General features: G+C 42.4%; 1 protein-coding gene across 1 annotated transcript; it reads left to right on the plus strand.

The window, feature by feature from the left end:
• Positions 1 to 623: 623 nt before the first annotated feature.
• Positions 624 to 10,789, plus strand: tbc1d31 (TBC1 domain family, member 31). Its single transcript, XM_069656235.1, has 23 exons — positions 624 to 773; positions 2,217 to 2,357; positions 3,280 to 3,395; positions 3,565 to 3,743; positions 3,917 to 4,068; positions 4,222 to 4,381; positions 4,547 to 4,747; positions 4,844 to 5,017; positions 5,108 to 5,187; positions 5,284 to 5,430; positions 6,357 to 6,490; positions 6,689 to 6,822; positions 6,931 to 7,110; positions 7,194 to 7,426; positions 7,526 to 7,598; positions 7,692 to 7,771; positions 7,867 to 8,002; positions 8,465 to 8,557; positions 8,826 to 8,954; positions 9,109 to 9,303; positions 9,537 to 9,606; positions 9,702 to 9,875; positions 10,030 to 10,789. The coding sequence occupies exons 1-23, from the start codon at positions 703 to 705 to the stop codon at positions 10,182 to 10,184; spliced, it is 3,207 nt and encodes a 1,068-aa protein (XP_069512336.1). The 5' UTR covers positions 624 to 702; the 3' UTR covers positions 10,185 to 10,789.
• Positions 10,790 to 15,776: the final 4,987 nt, after the last annotated feature.

The following is a 15,776-nucleotide window of genomic DNA, read 5'->3' on the forward strand; positions in this document are numbered from 1 at the left end:
CAAAACATCTTCAGTAAATCGAATTAAAGAAGAAGAAGAAAGCAAACATTAAGCAAGACCAGCATTGGAAAGACTGTATTGTGATTGCCAACAGATCAGACACAACATTATTTTTATACAATAGAAAATATATTGAATTAAGGGTCAAACCACTATCTTTTAATGGAGCTTTTCACCACAGCTTAATTAATTACTTTGTCATTTGTTTGTGTTGCATCCTTATGACCGCCCCGGAGAGGAAAATCTTTTTTCTATTTTTCATCTTATTTGAAAATTATCAGCAGGGTCAAATACTAGTCAAAAACAGATTCTGATTCTGAAATTAATGATGATCGCTTAGAACTACAACTCCCATAATGCATGCCTCTATTTACCTCCTACGTCACGTTTATGCGACAAAATAACCGTCCCCCAACAAATGTTTAAAAAAAATCCCTGAAACTGAAGTTGAAGTCACCTGTAAGCTTTGAGTCTGTTAATCTACGGGGCTCTTGAGCTCTGGTGAACACACCGTGTCAGTGAGCTTTACGGCTTCTGTAAGTGTAACTTAAAGTTAAATACGCTGAATGCTGCTCTTTCAAATTTCGCGGTGTTCGCTCCGCCTTAAAACGGATTAGCCTGCTAGTTAAGTAACTAGCCATGCTGCTGTAAACTGGGGCAGTAACGTCAAGTTTAGAAAGAGGGATATTATCTGCCTTTAAAATGGAGGTGACAGACATCGGAAACAAAGAAGAGGGGAAAGTCTGGCATCGAAAACCAGCAGCGGGCAAAGGGTGAGTCTCAAACAGCTCAATGATGCTTCTTTAGTTTTGATGAACACCTGATGCTGACAGTCATACTTATCTGGTAAATGCTGTAAGACTTCCCTGTGAAACTTGCTTTTGAGCCTAAAAATATACAAGGTGGCTATAGGCTTGCAATTCATGTTCAGTAACACTTGTTGCTCTCTTTGTACATTCATACGACCTCCACCAAACATTTAACTACCAAACACTCACATACAGTATAACGTTATACTGTACACTTCAAAATAACACAGTAGAATACTGCTTAAGATTGTGTTTTTTAATACACATTATATTTAAAGTACAACCTTCACTGGCTTTATTTTAGTTTGAAGAATTGATAAGGAAATATTCGCCTTGAGCCCTAAGATTAGCATCTTAGCTTTTAAAAAACAGTTTATATTAATTGAATAATATGTCCAAATATGTTCTAGTCAAGTCAGTAGTACTACTGTTGGTGCTTTCATGAAGTGTAGTAAAATTTTGGTTGAGATTGGTGCAGGGTTATTACAGTTAATGAAGACTAAGACTAAAAACAGCAGTGAAAAAAATATTTTGTTAACTGAAATAAAAATTAAAACAACACTTTTCAAAAAAATGAACTAAATAAAAACTACAATGAACAGTGCAACACGAACTAAAACCAAAGAATTGCAGGTAACATCAGCTTTGTTTTTGTTGCAAAACCACTTTGTCCTGTTCTGTCTAACGAGAGACACTGGCCTAATGAAAAGAACCTAGAATGAAGATGACACAGGAACACAGACACATGAATTCTTTCATCCTACTTTTTTCAGCTTCTTTAAATCAAGGCTTTCCTCCTAATACCTGAAAAACTAACACTAGAACTAAATAAAAGCAAACTAAACTAGTCAATTTCTCAAAGTAAAACTAAAACTACTAATGATCTCGTAACGCTAACTAAAACTAAACTGAAATCAAAAACCAAACAGAAAGACCAAATAAAAATAAAAATTAATGGAACTATAATAACTCTGGGTTGGTGATGGCATCAGAGCTGGACAATACAAAAATCAATTAAGAACCCTACATGTTATTTAATATCAGATTATTACTCAAAATATTTCATAGCTCCATGGGTAATAATTAAACAGGTATTGAAAAGCTTAATAAAGATATATTTATAACCTAATATAGCCCAAGAAAAGTCAGATCGACCTGGAGACAAATACAAAATCCATTCAGAACTTAGCGTACGTTTGGTCTCATATCAGATTATTACTCAACATATTTCATAGCTCCATGGGTAAAAATCAAAGTGTATTGAGAGTCATGAGAGACGCTGTTGCAGGAAAAGCCCCTTGTTTCAAGGTGCATTGTAACCACTAGAGAGCAGCTATGATTCACTGCTCTGCGTTGCTGTTCACCTGAGAGCTGTCTGAGTGTGTGTTTGTTGTTTGTCTTCCTCAGTGTTTTAGTAACGGTCGTCCGCACGGCTCAGCAGGCAAAGACTGTGCGTTTCCTCCATGTAGCCTTTGACACCACAGGAGACTCCTTCCTGGCTGGAGATCACCATGGCAACATCTATGTCTTCGACATCAGTAGAAACAGGTGACTGACTGTATTCATAGTTTAAGGGTTTGTTTGTAACTTTTCTTTCTTATTAACATGATTAGCTGTACAACTTTTAGCTACATGGAAATTATGACTCTCTATATCTTATCAACTACCTGTCATTATTACTGTGACCACATTTCCTCTTAATTGGAGTGGTTCAGAGCGAAAAGGCACCTATCTTGTTCTTAATCTTTCTTTTCCCTACTATGGCATAACTGTATCTTAATATGAAATGGACTTTTTTTATTTTGAGCAGAACGTGACCTACAAGTTTGTAGCTCCTACCCTTAAAGGAGCAGTTCGCCCCTGGAAGAAGCCTCTGTCAGTCAAAGCTGGTGTTCTCTGTAATCTATAGAAGCAATAATATTTGAAATTGGCGCCATAGCTGTGGAGAAAGTTGTACAAACAGCTTGTGGTTTCGCCTGTTCTACTTTCCTACAACACCCAGCATGCATTGCACCCCTCCCTGAACAGCCCAGCAAGAGACGCTGGAGTGAAATACTACCGTTTTCCAGTCAAGGACATTGATCGCTGCACGCAATGTCTCAGAGCGGTACAGAATCCGAAATACGACGAGAATATACTGGTGGATCATCTAAAAAATCTTCAGGTCTGCAGTCTACATTTCAAACCTGATGGTTTTGAACGAGACATGACATCAGAGGCGGGCAGCCTAGATTGAGGAAGTGTAGTTTAGCGAGCTCCACGTCGTCTGGTGGAGGTTTTCCAGGGCCCACTGGAGAAGTGGATGGCGTCCTCCAAAGGGACAAAGTGAATTTTTTTTCTACCATAATGGCATTAGCTCTCCATAATAGCATGATAGGACTGAGGTTGAAAATTGGCACACTGGCCCTTTAAACTCAGTAAGGTCTGACATTTGTCTGATGTTGTTTTCACTTCTTCTTTCTCTGACTAGATTTCGTCTGGTGCAGAAGACAGGACAGGCCTGCACTGCTCTGGCATTCAGTCTCCGCAGGACCACAGAGTTCCTCGTGGCCTTGGCTGACTACACAATCAAATGCTTTGACAAAGGTAGGACGGACACATCCTCACATTGTTTCATGCTTGTTATAACTATTTTAGGGGTGTTCCATGACTTATCAGTACATGTGCATTTTCAATCAAAGTTGCTTTTCATAATCTTTCTGCATTAGAGGTATTAACTGCTTCTGCACTATTTGCCCTCTGTTTCGTTGCACAGACACAAAGCAGCTGGTCAGTTGGATGCGGGGTCACGAGGGAGCGGTCTCCTCCATCTCTGTCCACAGCTCAGGTCGCTACGCCATCAGCACGTCCTTAGACACGGCTCAGCTCTGGGACCTGGACACCTTCCAGAGGAAGAGGAAGCTCAACATCAGACAGTCTGTCGGCATTCAGAGGGTAAAAACACACACCCCCAATGAAAGCTGTAAACATTTACTAGTGTGATCACTTCATGAAGGTTTATCTTACTTCTGAGGATTGAAGTGGGGGTTTTTTGGTTCATTTTTAACTGATTTGTTCTTTCTATTCGTTGCTGTCATGATCATGAAACACTGTTGTTTGTGCTGCAGGTGTTTTTCCTGCCTCTCAGTAACACCATCCTCAGCTGTTTCAGTGATGACTCCATCTTTGCCTGGGAGAGCGACACACTGTTCTGCAAATACCAGCTCCCTGTTCCCGACACTGGACCCAAAATCTCCTACAAAGCCTTCGCTGTCACACGGTGGGTCTCTCACATTGAGATCAAGTAGCTCAGTGTAATTCTTGTGTCTACATTTATCATTATGCTTTATAACACTTCATAAGCCAATAAAAGTAAAGTATATATGGATCAGGCAGCTTGATCAATAACTGACGTACCTGCTTGTGTTGGCAGTGATGGAAAGAGCCTTGCGGCTGGTGGGCGCTCCAACCTGCTGCACCTGTGGTGTCTGGACAGCAAGCAGCTGATCAGGGTGATTCAGATGCCCACGCAGGTCCGAACCGTCCGGCAGCTGGATTTTCTGCCTGACAGCTTTGACGGAGGCGCCAGCCAGGTACACAGACAACCTCCTGTGCTCTCCTGCTGTGCTGTCTCGTTTTTGTTTATTTTAAGACATCTGTGTTGTCTTTTGCCTTAAAGAAAATGTATCACTGTATGTTTGAAATATCTTCATGGTAAGCATGTGCGTCCTCCCTGTGTGCTTTTTGTGTCTCTGTAGACGCTCGGTGTCCTGAGCCAGGACGGCGTGATGCGTTTCATCAACATTCACACCTGCAAGCTGCTTTTCCAAATGGGCTCCCACGATGACGCCATCACCGCAGTGACAGTCAGCCCCAACGGCCGACACGTTGTGGCCATCATGGATAACGGCAGCATCAATGTCTACAGTGTTCAGAGTCTCACACAGGAGCTAAACAAGGTAACAGGTGGCTGATGTTAAAGGTGGTAAGAGACGAGATGAGTGTATGTGTATTCATATTTTTCACGTGTCCCTCTCTTTCCTGCCCTTCCCCAGCCTCCTCCCTCCCAGGTGGCAGTAGTCTCTGGAGGACAAGCCGATCAGGACCTGTCTAACCTAAAGGTCAAGGTCAGGTCAGAGGTCGTTCAGAGACCAGTAAAGACTTCTGGTAGGCGTACACAGGTGAAGACACACAGACTGCCTGCTGGATCTGCAGCTGAGGATAAAGAGGTGGGAACAACACACACAAATATCCTAATATAGTTGTTTTTCTTTATGAAGAATGTGTAAAAGTGTGCTCACATTTGTGTCCATCACTAGAATGAACTGCCTGCTGGTCTGAATAAGAAGAGACTAGTTGCTATGCTCAAATCGTTCGGAGAATATCCTGCTAAATACAGGTAAGAATACGCTTAGGAGGAGGATTCACTCATCAATACGGCAACTTTCAGCTCTTATCTGTGTGAAAAAACCTGATTTATTTGTTTGTGTTGCAGGATGTTTGTGTGGCGGTCTTTGTTGTGTCTCCCAGAGAACCACGCAGCGTACAGCAGTCTGACTGATAAAGGCCTGCATTCAGCCTTCCTCACTCTGCAGGATCAATACCCCATCAAAAGTCAAAAGCTACAGAGGGGACTGCAGAGGTACCCCCACTCTTTTACACACATTTACACACAGAGTTGTAACTAATTGACCCTTCGCTAAGTCCCGCCTCTGTTGGTTACTGTTGCTACGCCTGTCAAGCTTTCGAACCGGCATGTAAATATTATGGCGCTTTCAACTGTACAAGTTAGAGATGTTCCAAGAGAAATAATAGCAAATTTCTGGAAAAAAAAGTTCCCAAATATCAAAGAGAAGTCGACAGAAAGGACGACAATACACATTTAAAAGCTACATCTATAATATAATCTGTCAGCGGAGTGTTGAGAATGAAGAGGACATAAAAACCGAGGCAAAGCTCACCCCACGTCTTGACAATTCATGTTAAGGACAATCATACAGGATCAACAATGTTCTTGCACAGCGGGGTAAATCAATATATTGTTTTATTTTAAGCTAATGTTTACTTAGGACTTCCTATAACTTTCATTATCTAAAATGTTTTAGCTCACTGCTAGCTAAACAAAATTATCCCACTTCATTTTGTTTAAAGCACATCAGGCTATCGCTCGCATATTGTGGGCGTGATCCATACACTGGATCTCCTAAAGGCACAACAGAAAAGCAACAAAAACATCCTGTACAAGTTTGCCACAACAATGGCACAAACCAAGAGGTGGTAAAATAAAGGCTCTGCCGATATCATCGGTGGTGTTAGCGAAGGCCAGACAGGATCTCATGTGGAGACCAGTTGACGGTCTTCCACAATCTTTAATCCATATCCGACGTCTCTCCTTTTGAGTTTTATGGCAAATATATGACACCCCCCTCTAACCTTTGAGGATATCTGCTGTCGGACTTGCAGATTCCATATGCACACAGTTATAGGTACACAGGTGTTCTTTAAGACAAGCATGTACTTTGAAGTCACGTCATTTTCAACAAATCCGTTATGTGCTCCTCTGCACAGGGTTTTGTCTGCCTTAGCTCACTGGGCGGCCATCTTTGGAGAGGTGGTGTACCTTCCCCTGGTGGCTTTTCCATTTGTCAAGCTCTTCCAGAACAACCCAATGCTCTGCTTCGAGGTGGTGGCCACTGTCATAGGTATAAATGGTTGTTCTAATGAAATGTAAATACAACATTATTAATATTTTGGGATTTCTGTACCGCTGCTCATCCCAGCCGTGCTTCATGAAAGCTTTTACCCACACATTTGGAAGCTTAACAATGCTTGGGGCCAGGCATTTGAATGTTTTTTTGGGGAAAAAGTCAAGCTGTTATAATTTTTGTTTGGTTTAACAGTGAACTGGTGTCAGCACTGGTTCGAGTACTTTCCAAACCCTCCTCTGAACATCCTGAGCATGGCAGAGAACGTTCTGGCTCATCATGACAAGGAGCTGCTGCAGCACCTGGTGGACTGTGGCATCACCTCACAGGTAACAGCAGCACACATCTGCAAACAGCTGGAGGAGAATACCCACAGTTTCACGCCGAACATGTCTCTGTTTTGTTTACATATTTTACTGTCCCTGTATCTGTTGCAGCTCTATGTGTGGCCCCTGCTGGAGACCCTGTTCTCAGAGGTTCTGACTCGGGAAGAGTGGCTCAAACTCTTTGACAACATCTTCTCCAACCACCCGTCATTCCTGCTCGTGGCCTGTGTGGCCTACATCACCTGCTGCCGTGAGCCTCTGCTGCTCTGCTCTCAGAAACAGGACTTTGAGGTAACTACCTTCAACCTTTCAGTGAAATAAAGTCAGTCGGACCACAACATGTTTCTCATGGCTCCTGTTTTGTTTCCTTTCAGTATTTTTTCCACCACCGTAACAACCTGGATGTGGGAGCCATGATAAAGGAGGCGTACCGGCTCATGGGCAGCACACCAGCTGACATCCATCCCAGGACTATGCTCTCTGACTTTACACCCCTGACCAAAGGCCAGTACCCCGTGTTCAACCAATACCCCGAATTCGTAGTGGAATACCAGAGCAGGGAGAGGGAGAAGATACGCCTGCAGGAGTTGGAGTATCTCCGTGAGAGGTGAGATAATAGACGGTGTTTGACAGAAATGCATATTTATTAAGCTAATATTAAATCTGAGAGTCATTAGTGATGACGTGTGTTCCTTTGTCTCATCAGGCAGGAGGTGTCGGCCCTGCGTGCAGATTTTGTGCGTCGCCAGGCTGAGGAGGAGGCTTATTACGCACAACAGGTAAAAAAAAAGGTTTTGTGTCTTCTCTACATTTAAACACAGAAAAAACATCAAAGTGAACTGAACTGTAGTATCTTAATTAATTGAACACAGGAGCTGCTGCAGAAGGCAGAGGAACAGCGCAGAAACCTCCTGGCACAAGAGGAAGAGAAACTAACGCAGCAGAGGGCAAAGTAAAAACAGCAGGCGCTTCCAACCCCTGTCGCTATAACAAAAAAATTATGTTATTCAGCAGAGTTTCTTGCTGACACTGCTCCCTCCTCTGCAGGTTGGCAGCCATGAAGAGAGAGCTGAAGGTGAAGGAGTTACAGCTGCTGGACGCCACCAGGAGACGTTTCCTCAAACACCAGCAGGACCTGAGAACAACACAGATCCAAGGACTAGAGCAGGAGATCGGCAGAAAGGTAAAACACCTGATGATGAAGACTTGAGTTAAGTATTATGCAAGAAGCCTACATATACCAGTGAGCGATATATGTTAGTGTCATTTTTTAGATGTATTTTTGTTAAAGCTGCCGTCCTTTATGATCATGTAATCGCAAACTCTGCAGGTCACAGTTTATCATCATATTTAATGTGCTTGTCTCTATTTAATGAAACGATTAGCAATTTTTCTACCAAAGACTTAAAGGGCTAGTTCCCCGATTTTCAACCTCAGTCCAATCATCCTATTATTTGGAGCTAATGCCATTATGGTAGAAAAAAAATTCAACTTCGCTCTGTGCCTTTTTTGCTTCTATTGATTAGAGAGAACACCAGCTGTGACTGACAGTGGCTTTTAACAGGGGCGAACTGCTCCTTTAACAACCTTCATGTTTGAGCACTAACACCACTAACTAAACAACATCCTTTATGCTTTGCTACAGATGGATCAGCGGGAGCGAGAAACAGCTGCAGCAGTCCAAGATCTGGAAGTCAGACAGATGGAGCTGGAGGCTCAGAGGAGGCGACTTGAACAGGTGACAAACATTCAACCCCTCCTTCCTCTCCTCCAGTTTCCTCTTTTAATTCTTCTCTCTCTGGGACTTGTTCCTCCATTTATCACCCTACGATGACTCTGCTACAGCTGAACCTCCTTTAGACATAAGGCTTTATTAAGACTCAGGTTCTTACAATCAAATACTGAGGTTGGTAAAAAAAAAATGTATTTACTAATCACAAACACTATAACTTGTTGATTGTTGTAATGATTGTATCTGAAGTGTGTTTGTGTTTGCTTTCCCTCAGCACCTGTTGAAGGAGCAGGAGCGTATGGGACAGAGGGTCGAGGAGGAGGTGGAGATAAGGCTGAGGAGGGCAGAACGAGAGGAAGAGAGCTACACAGAGCTGCTGCACGGCACAGAGACAAACATGCAGGTTAGTAGTGACACGTTCCAGTCTGGTTTGTTGTAAAATGGATGGACAAGTGCCAACAATCTTGTGGCACTTGTCCATCCATTTTACAACAAACTATCACTTTGGAACCTTCTCCTCTTGTATCCTCTAATTGTTTCCCTCTACACACACACAGGGTCTGGAGCAGTCTCTGGCAGAGGCGTGCCAGCTGGGTTTGGACTCGGACTGGCAGAGGGAGGTGGCGGAGCGGCTGCAGCAGGTGGAAGCCGAGCAGGAGAGGAAGAGGGAGAGACTGGCAGAGCTTCACAGGCAAACGCTGGCAGAGGAGGAGAGACTGGCTGACACCATGACAGATGTGGCAGGAAGGAAGGTGAGAGCGACAAGAGCCTGTTTGTCAACACATGAATTTACATAATTGTTATAATCCGTCACATATGTCTGACATAAAAGCTTTTAAACGAGATGGAAGTATTTGTGTTTTCCTCTCTATAAACACCATCTCTGATCAATCTCAGAGCATGAAAATGAAACATTAATGAGACTAATCGTGGGATTTGGGGAATAAGTGATTCAATAAGACACTGAGTGCTTGTTCATTTGCAGTGGGAGGAAGTGATGAGAAGCAGAGCCCAGTTACAGGAGCAGCAGCAGCCCCTGTCTCCAGCACAAGCAGGTATTTATACACACAATGTTTGTGGCTTTTGAGCTAAAGAGTCCAGACATGGCTCTAATAGGATATTTATTATGTAATATTTTGCTTTGTGCCAGATGACCAGGGACCGACGCTTCCTCATAGGCCCAATGTCACCTCTGCTGTCTGTGTTGGAACCAGCGCTGCAGGTCCAGCAGTCAGAACCAACTCCTCCACCTCTCCAAAGCAGGCAGGAAGCAACATGGTGTGTCTGAACAGCCGTTCACCTACAGAGAGCACCTCCACCGTCTGTAAGTGACCGTAGATTTGACCTTGTTTTCACAGGCTGTGCTAAAAAGAAGAGAGAAGAAAAAAAGTTCAAATTTAGTCATTCTGAACCCTAAAACCATCATTATACTGGGTTTTTGTATCCGTAATGTGTGTCCTTTCTTTTCTTTCCGTCAGTCTCTCTGGACCGCGGCCGGGCCCAGCTCGACAGCAGCGAGCGAGAACTGCTGAGGGAAATCAGAGAGCTGAGACAGAAGCTGGCGGCCCGAGCCAGAGAGGGCAGCTCTGCCTCCTCACAGTCTGTCCACACACTGTCCTCTGTCTCCCAGTGACCACGAGCTGCTCTCTGTCTCCACCGAGTCAGAAAAACATCTTCTCGTCTGGAGCGAGCTACAAACACAGAAACACTGACTCTGACTAAGGAGCGAAGCGGCCGGCTGCTATCTGTTGACAGAAGTGCTTACATCCTTCCCTCATCTTTAACTACAGACTATGTATGCAACCAGAGTCAAACATTCAACGTTCCATCATCAACCACAATATCTTGAACATGCGTCTCTTCCACTCTGATTGGTTCCCTGTTAGGACAGAAACAGGTTCATCCTGGGGTGTGGCTGTGTTATTGCTCTGTGTGATGTTCACATGACTGTTCAGCTTGAGTTGGTACTTTCGATTTAAGGTATCAAGTAAGCTACAAGCAACAACAGCTCCGCCATTGAAACTCTGCTCTCTCTGTGGCCCCTCCAGACACAGATAATACTGTAGGCCTCAGGTGAAGCTCTGACTGACTCTGGTGACTGTTTAATGAAACGACTGATACTTCTGTAAAGTCTGCGGTGCAGTGTAACATCTTGTTATTACACCTCTGAATGTGTTTTTAATCCATCTTTTGTCTAAAGTTCAGTTTTATTTATTGATGGGTTTCACTTTTTTATATGTATTTGCAGCTGTGCTCTATTTTGAATTTACATTTTAATGAATTAGACTGTGTTTGTCTTATTTAAAAGATGTTTTTGCATAAACTGTTTTTTAAAGAAAATCCAGAATAAATCTTTTTCATTGTCCCTATTGAGACACATATGTTGTGTTTAGCAGCGGTTAGCGCTGTTGCCTCACAGCTAGAAGGTTCCTTTCTGTGTGGAGTTTGCATGTTCTCCCCGTGCATGTGTGGGTTCCCTCCAGGTACTCCGGCTTCCTCCCACAGTCCAAAGACATGCTCGTTAGGTTCATTGGTGACTCTAAAATTGCCCACAGGTCTGACTGTTAGCAACTGGCGATCAGTCCAGGGCCCAACGACAGCTGAGATAGGCTCCAGCTCCCCCGCGACCATGAACAGGATAAACAGTTTATATACTGGATGTGTTTCTTATTTTATCTCTGTATCAGGTAAGTGATTGTAGCTTGCAAAGCAGCTTTTTAAACTCTTTTAGTGTTTATTCAAATATAATTCTAAAAATAAGATAAGCTTTATTGATCTCCCACAGGGGGAATTTACTCGTTACAGCAGCTCACAAAACAGGCAAATTAAATAAAGTACTCAAGTAATAAAAATAGACAAAAAGTACAGGTGGCAATAGAAGGATAAAAAAATGACAACATAAATAATAACAGTAACAAAATAATTAAAAACTATTCACACTATGTCTACATTTTTCCTTGTCGAAAGATATGCAGGGGTTATTTTTCTGCACAGAAATTTCATTCTTTTTTTTTAAATCAAAACACATGGTGTGTTTTTTTATGATTAAAGCCAGAATGTGATAGAAAAATATTGCACAGTGTAGCAGAAATTATTGCACAGCATGATGAGCTGTGTATGGAAAGGACAGAGCTGCTGTAAGTGGCCGCAACTCACGCGGCGCCGGAACTAGAATAAGATAAACATATAATTTTGCAGTGTGCACACTGAGCTAGCTCCGGCTGCCATTTTCTATATACATAAATCATATATTAAAGCTCCTGTGAGGAGTTTTGTGTGGTAATGAAACAGACAGAAATTAATTATGATTACTCTATGTGACCTGCAAAAGCAAACCAGACCATCAGCGACAAAACTGATTATTTCTATGTAGTTATTTTTAACGGCTGAAAGTGCTGGTGGGGGGTAGGTGTCAGACGGAGCGTTAACTGCACGCTGCCTTTGTTTACAATTTCTAGGGGTAATAATTTAAAGTGAGTGATACATATGACTGTGAAAGAAAGCAGGATGAGATTAAAAACCACCACTTAAGCATGAACAGGACAAAATCAGCGACGAGGTAAGAGGTACAGCTTTGTCCACAGGGGGCGCTAAAATCATCCCAAACCGAAAGTTCCTCACAGGAGCTTTAAATAGAGTATTACAAATAGGACAATTTGCAAATTCAGAATAGAGGTGTCATGGTGTGATTGAATGCTTTAGGGTATTGTCTGTGTTCATGCTTATGCAAGGACGAAAAAACAAGTCAGACTCCACTGTGGTGAAGAAGACTGTGTAATTACTGTAAAACACGAGGACCAGTGTGCTTCTCTGTTCAGTCTGGGCGTGCCTGCAGCTCTCGCTCCCCCCCTCTCTCTGCTTTTGTTCATTTAAGAATCCAGGTATTCTTTGATGTGATCTGAAATGACAGCCATCCCCATTACTGTCACTCAATCTTTTCTTCCTCTCCACCCATCTTTAATCTGCACTCACCTGCTCAGAATCACTCTCAGGAAAAACGTGAATCTTTTTTTGTTGTTATTCATGACCTGGTTAATCAACAACCAGAAACATGTGATGCCTCGTAGAAGTAAAGTCCTGAAGTCAGATTTCACTCTCACAGAGCGCATAGCTGTGCCTGAATATTTACTAGATCCATGCATGAAGATACTTTCCAGTGTTTCCTCATCTTTACACACTGCATCAGATCCCATCAGCATGTAATTGCGTGATTTTGCTCTCGGCACTCACCTGTCATTTCCCATCACTTGTAAAACCATCCTGCCATGAATGGGGCGGGTCTTATTTTCTCTTTATATATCTCTATGTGCTTCAACATGTTCTTTCTCATAAAAGTCAAAGACAGACAGGCAGGTATCATCTCATCCAAACTAAGGATCATGCAAGACTTGGATTTATCCCCCATGGACGGCAGCAGTGTGTCCAGGCTCTGGTACAGGAGGTCGAAACCTCTGGGGAAGGTGAGACGACGGGTTCAAGAACTCCGCACCCCTTCCTCTCACAATGACTTAATTGCCAGCAGACCCACGTTGGACCTGAGCCACAACGAGGCGGCTCGGCTGGCAGCAGACTCCCTGCTCAGCCAGGGGTTGGAGGGATACCACCAGGTGTTGAACGCAGAGGGAGAGGTGGACTTCCTGTCAGAGCCGGACAAGACTTACATGCTGGAGAATGGGAGGGATGGCAGCACAGGTCTTTAACATTGTCATATGTCATTTCTTCAGCTTGTGCTGCTCTTTGCAGACTGTTGTGTCATAGAAGAAAAGCAAAAATGAATGCTGGTCGTATGAGCTTTTATTTATGAAAGCTTTAAACAAGGTTTTGTGTTTTACACAGCTCATCCTGGTGCATCTGATGATGCTGACAAAGAGTCAGAGAGCTTCTCTGCTGACAGCCAGTCAACCACAAAATGTCCTATGATGTCCACAGACAGTGATCATACTGAGACAGGCTTGGACCTGAGCGGCCTGAAAGGTATAACAGGAGAAGAAGTGTTTTAGTTCTTGATATTTGAGGTGTTTCCTAAATGTATTTTCTAGGAAATAAAGATTTGAACTTCGTCGTTCTTATTTGCTGCCTTCTCTGATCATGTTTTTGTCCCTTTCAGATGTGAAGACAACTGATCATGTGCAGAATGAATACAAGGTTTATTTCCAGTTTGACTGCAGACCAGCTTTCATGAAAGACGTGATCAGAGGGTACATCCGACAAGCTGGAATGGTAGGTATGTGTGCGTGTGTTGCGGCTGAACATGCATGTGTAGGCATGTATAAAGAAACATTTCATGCATGCCTGTTCATGTTAGAGTAATGAAAATATGTTGGTGTTGAGTCTCATGTGCTGAGAAAACAAATAAACAGCGGGCTGTGGCTGTATGTGTGCATAAGGCCCTGGCCATAGTGATGGACTGCTTCAGTGACGTCGAGCTGCTGTGTGATCTTCTGGAGGCGAGCAGCAAGAGGAACGTGTCCGTTTACCTGCTGCTGGATCATCTCAACCTCGACCTGTTCGTCAGCATGTGGCAGGACCTCAAACTGGACAGCAAAAGCTTCCCAGTGAGTCTGTTGATCCTCCTCCTGCCCTCCACCTGACGGTCTGAGCCCCGCTGCATTCTGTAATGAACAAAAACCAGACTACATCTATGGCGAGTCCTTTTAACATTTAATCAGTAACAGTAATAACAATTGTAGATATCAACATTAGCTTTTTGACTAGTTTGAATTCCGAGCCAATATATCTGCAATTTTGACTAGGTGCAATTGTAATTACAGATATCTACAACTCAGTTCTTACGAGTCAAAATGAAGTGTTGTGATATCAACAATCTTACCAGTGGAAATGTTCATTGTAGATATCTGTGACTCACTTTTGCCACTGACTTCTATTCAAACTCAATCACAGATATCTATAATTCAGTTTTAATTCCAAGTCAGCATATCCATAATATCATTTTGACTAGTTGCAATTCTAATTAATGATACCTAAATCTTCATTCTCACTTGTCAAAATGTTACTTGTTAACAAAAATTCAATTCCCACTAGTGGCAATATCAATTGCTGATATCAACAATTTAATTCTTACTAGCAGTGATGTTCATTGTAGATATCTATAATTGTTCTACAGATATCATAAATGGAATACTACATATCTAAAATTTAATTTTCTTTGTCGCTGTGGAATTTTAAGAGTAGAGTAAGAAATATCTGGAATTTAAGGAATTTCTGAAGATATGGTCAATGACATATACGAACATATCTGAAACTAATATGGAAATTGGGGCTACATATCTGAAATGGATTTCGCATATATCGAACATATCAGAAATTCAACTGTAAATATCTGTAATCCTTACTAGTCTAAAAGGAATTACTGATAATAAATTAAAGATATCTGTAAATCAGTTTTGACTAGTCGAACTGTAATTTCTACATGTGAGAATATATTTGTAACATGTCAAAATTGTTTTACAGATAATTAACATTTTAGTTAGTACAAACATTATTAGTCACAATGACATTTTGACTAGTGAACACTAAATTGCTACTAGTCAGCCCTGCTGATTAAATGTTAAAAGGGCTTGCCATACTACATGAAAATTAAATGAATGTTATGTTGCTGTCTGACAAATAGATGGTTTAATGCTAAGTTTCATGTTAGCTGCTTAAACTGCTGAAACTCCCTTTAGGAAATAAAAAGGTGCATCTGAGGTTCCACCAAGGTCGTCTGAGGTTAATAGTATCATTCACTTGTCCTCTCCTCAAACACGTACTGTACATGGAAAACACTGTTCTGTCTTCTTCATCTCATTAGACATTGAAGAGTCTCTGCTTGGATTTGCAGGGGACTTTTAAGGTGGACCTTAATGTGTGCAGATAACAAGATAATGTGACAGGTGCAAGATTTTATTGACTGTCACTATTGTAATGTGCATGATTTACAGTGCAGAAGCTATCTTTATATATACCGCTTAGCCTGTTCAGGGTCACGGGGGGGGCTGGCACCAATCCCAGCTGTCATTGATAGAGAGGCGGGGTACACCCTGGACTGATCACCAGTCAATCACAGGGCTGACACACAGAGACAGACAACCTTTCACATTCACACCTACGGGAAAGTTTAGAGTCACTAATGAACCTAACGAGCATGTCTTTGGACTGTGGGAGGAAGCCACGCATGCACGGAGAGAACATGCAAACTCCACACAGAAAGGCCCACTACGTCTGA

This window comes from Semicossyphus pulcher, unplaced genomic scaffold (assembly GCF_022749685.1).
Source record: "Semicossyphus pulcher isolate SPU_LCO1_2020_fin unplaced genomic scaffold, fSemPul1.0.p SCAF_9, whole genome shotgun sequence".
NCBI lineage: Eukaryota > Metazoa > Chordata > Actinopteri > Labriformes > Labridae > Semicossyphus > Semicossyphus pulcher.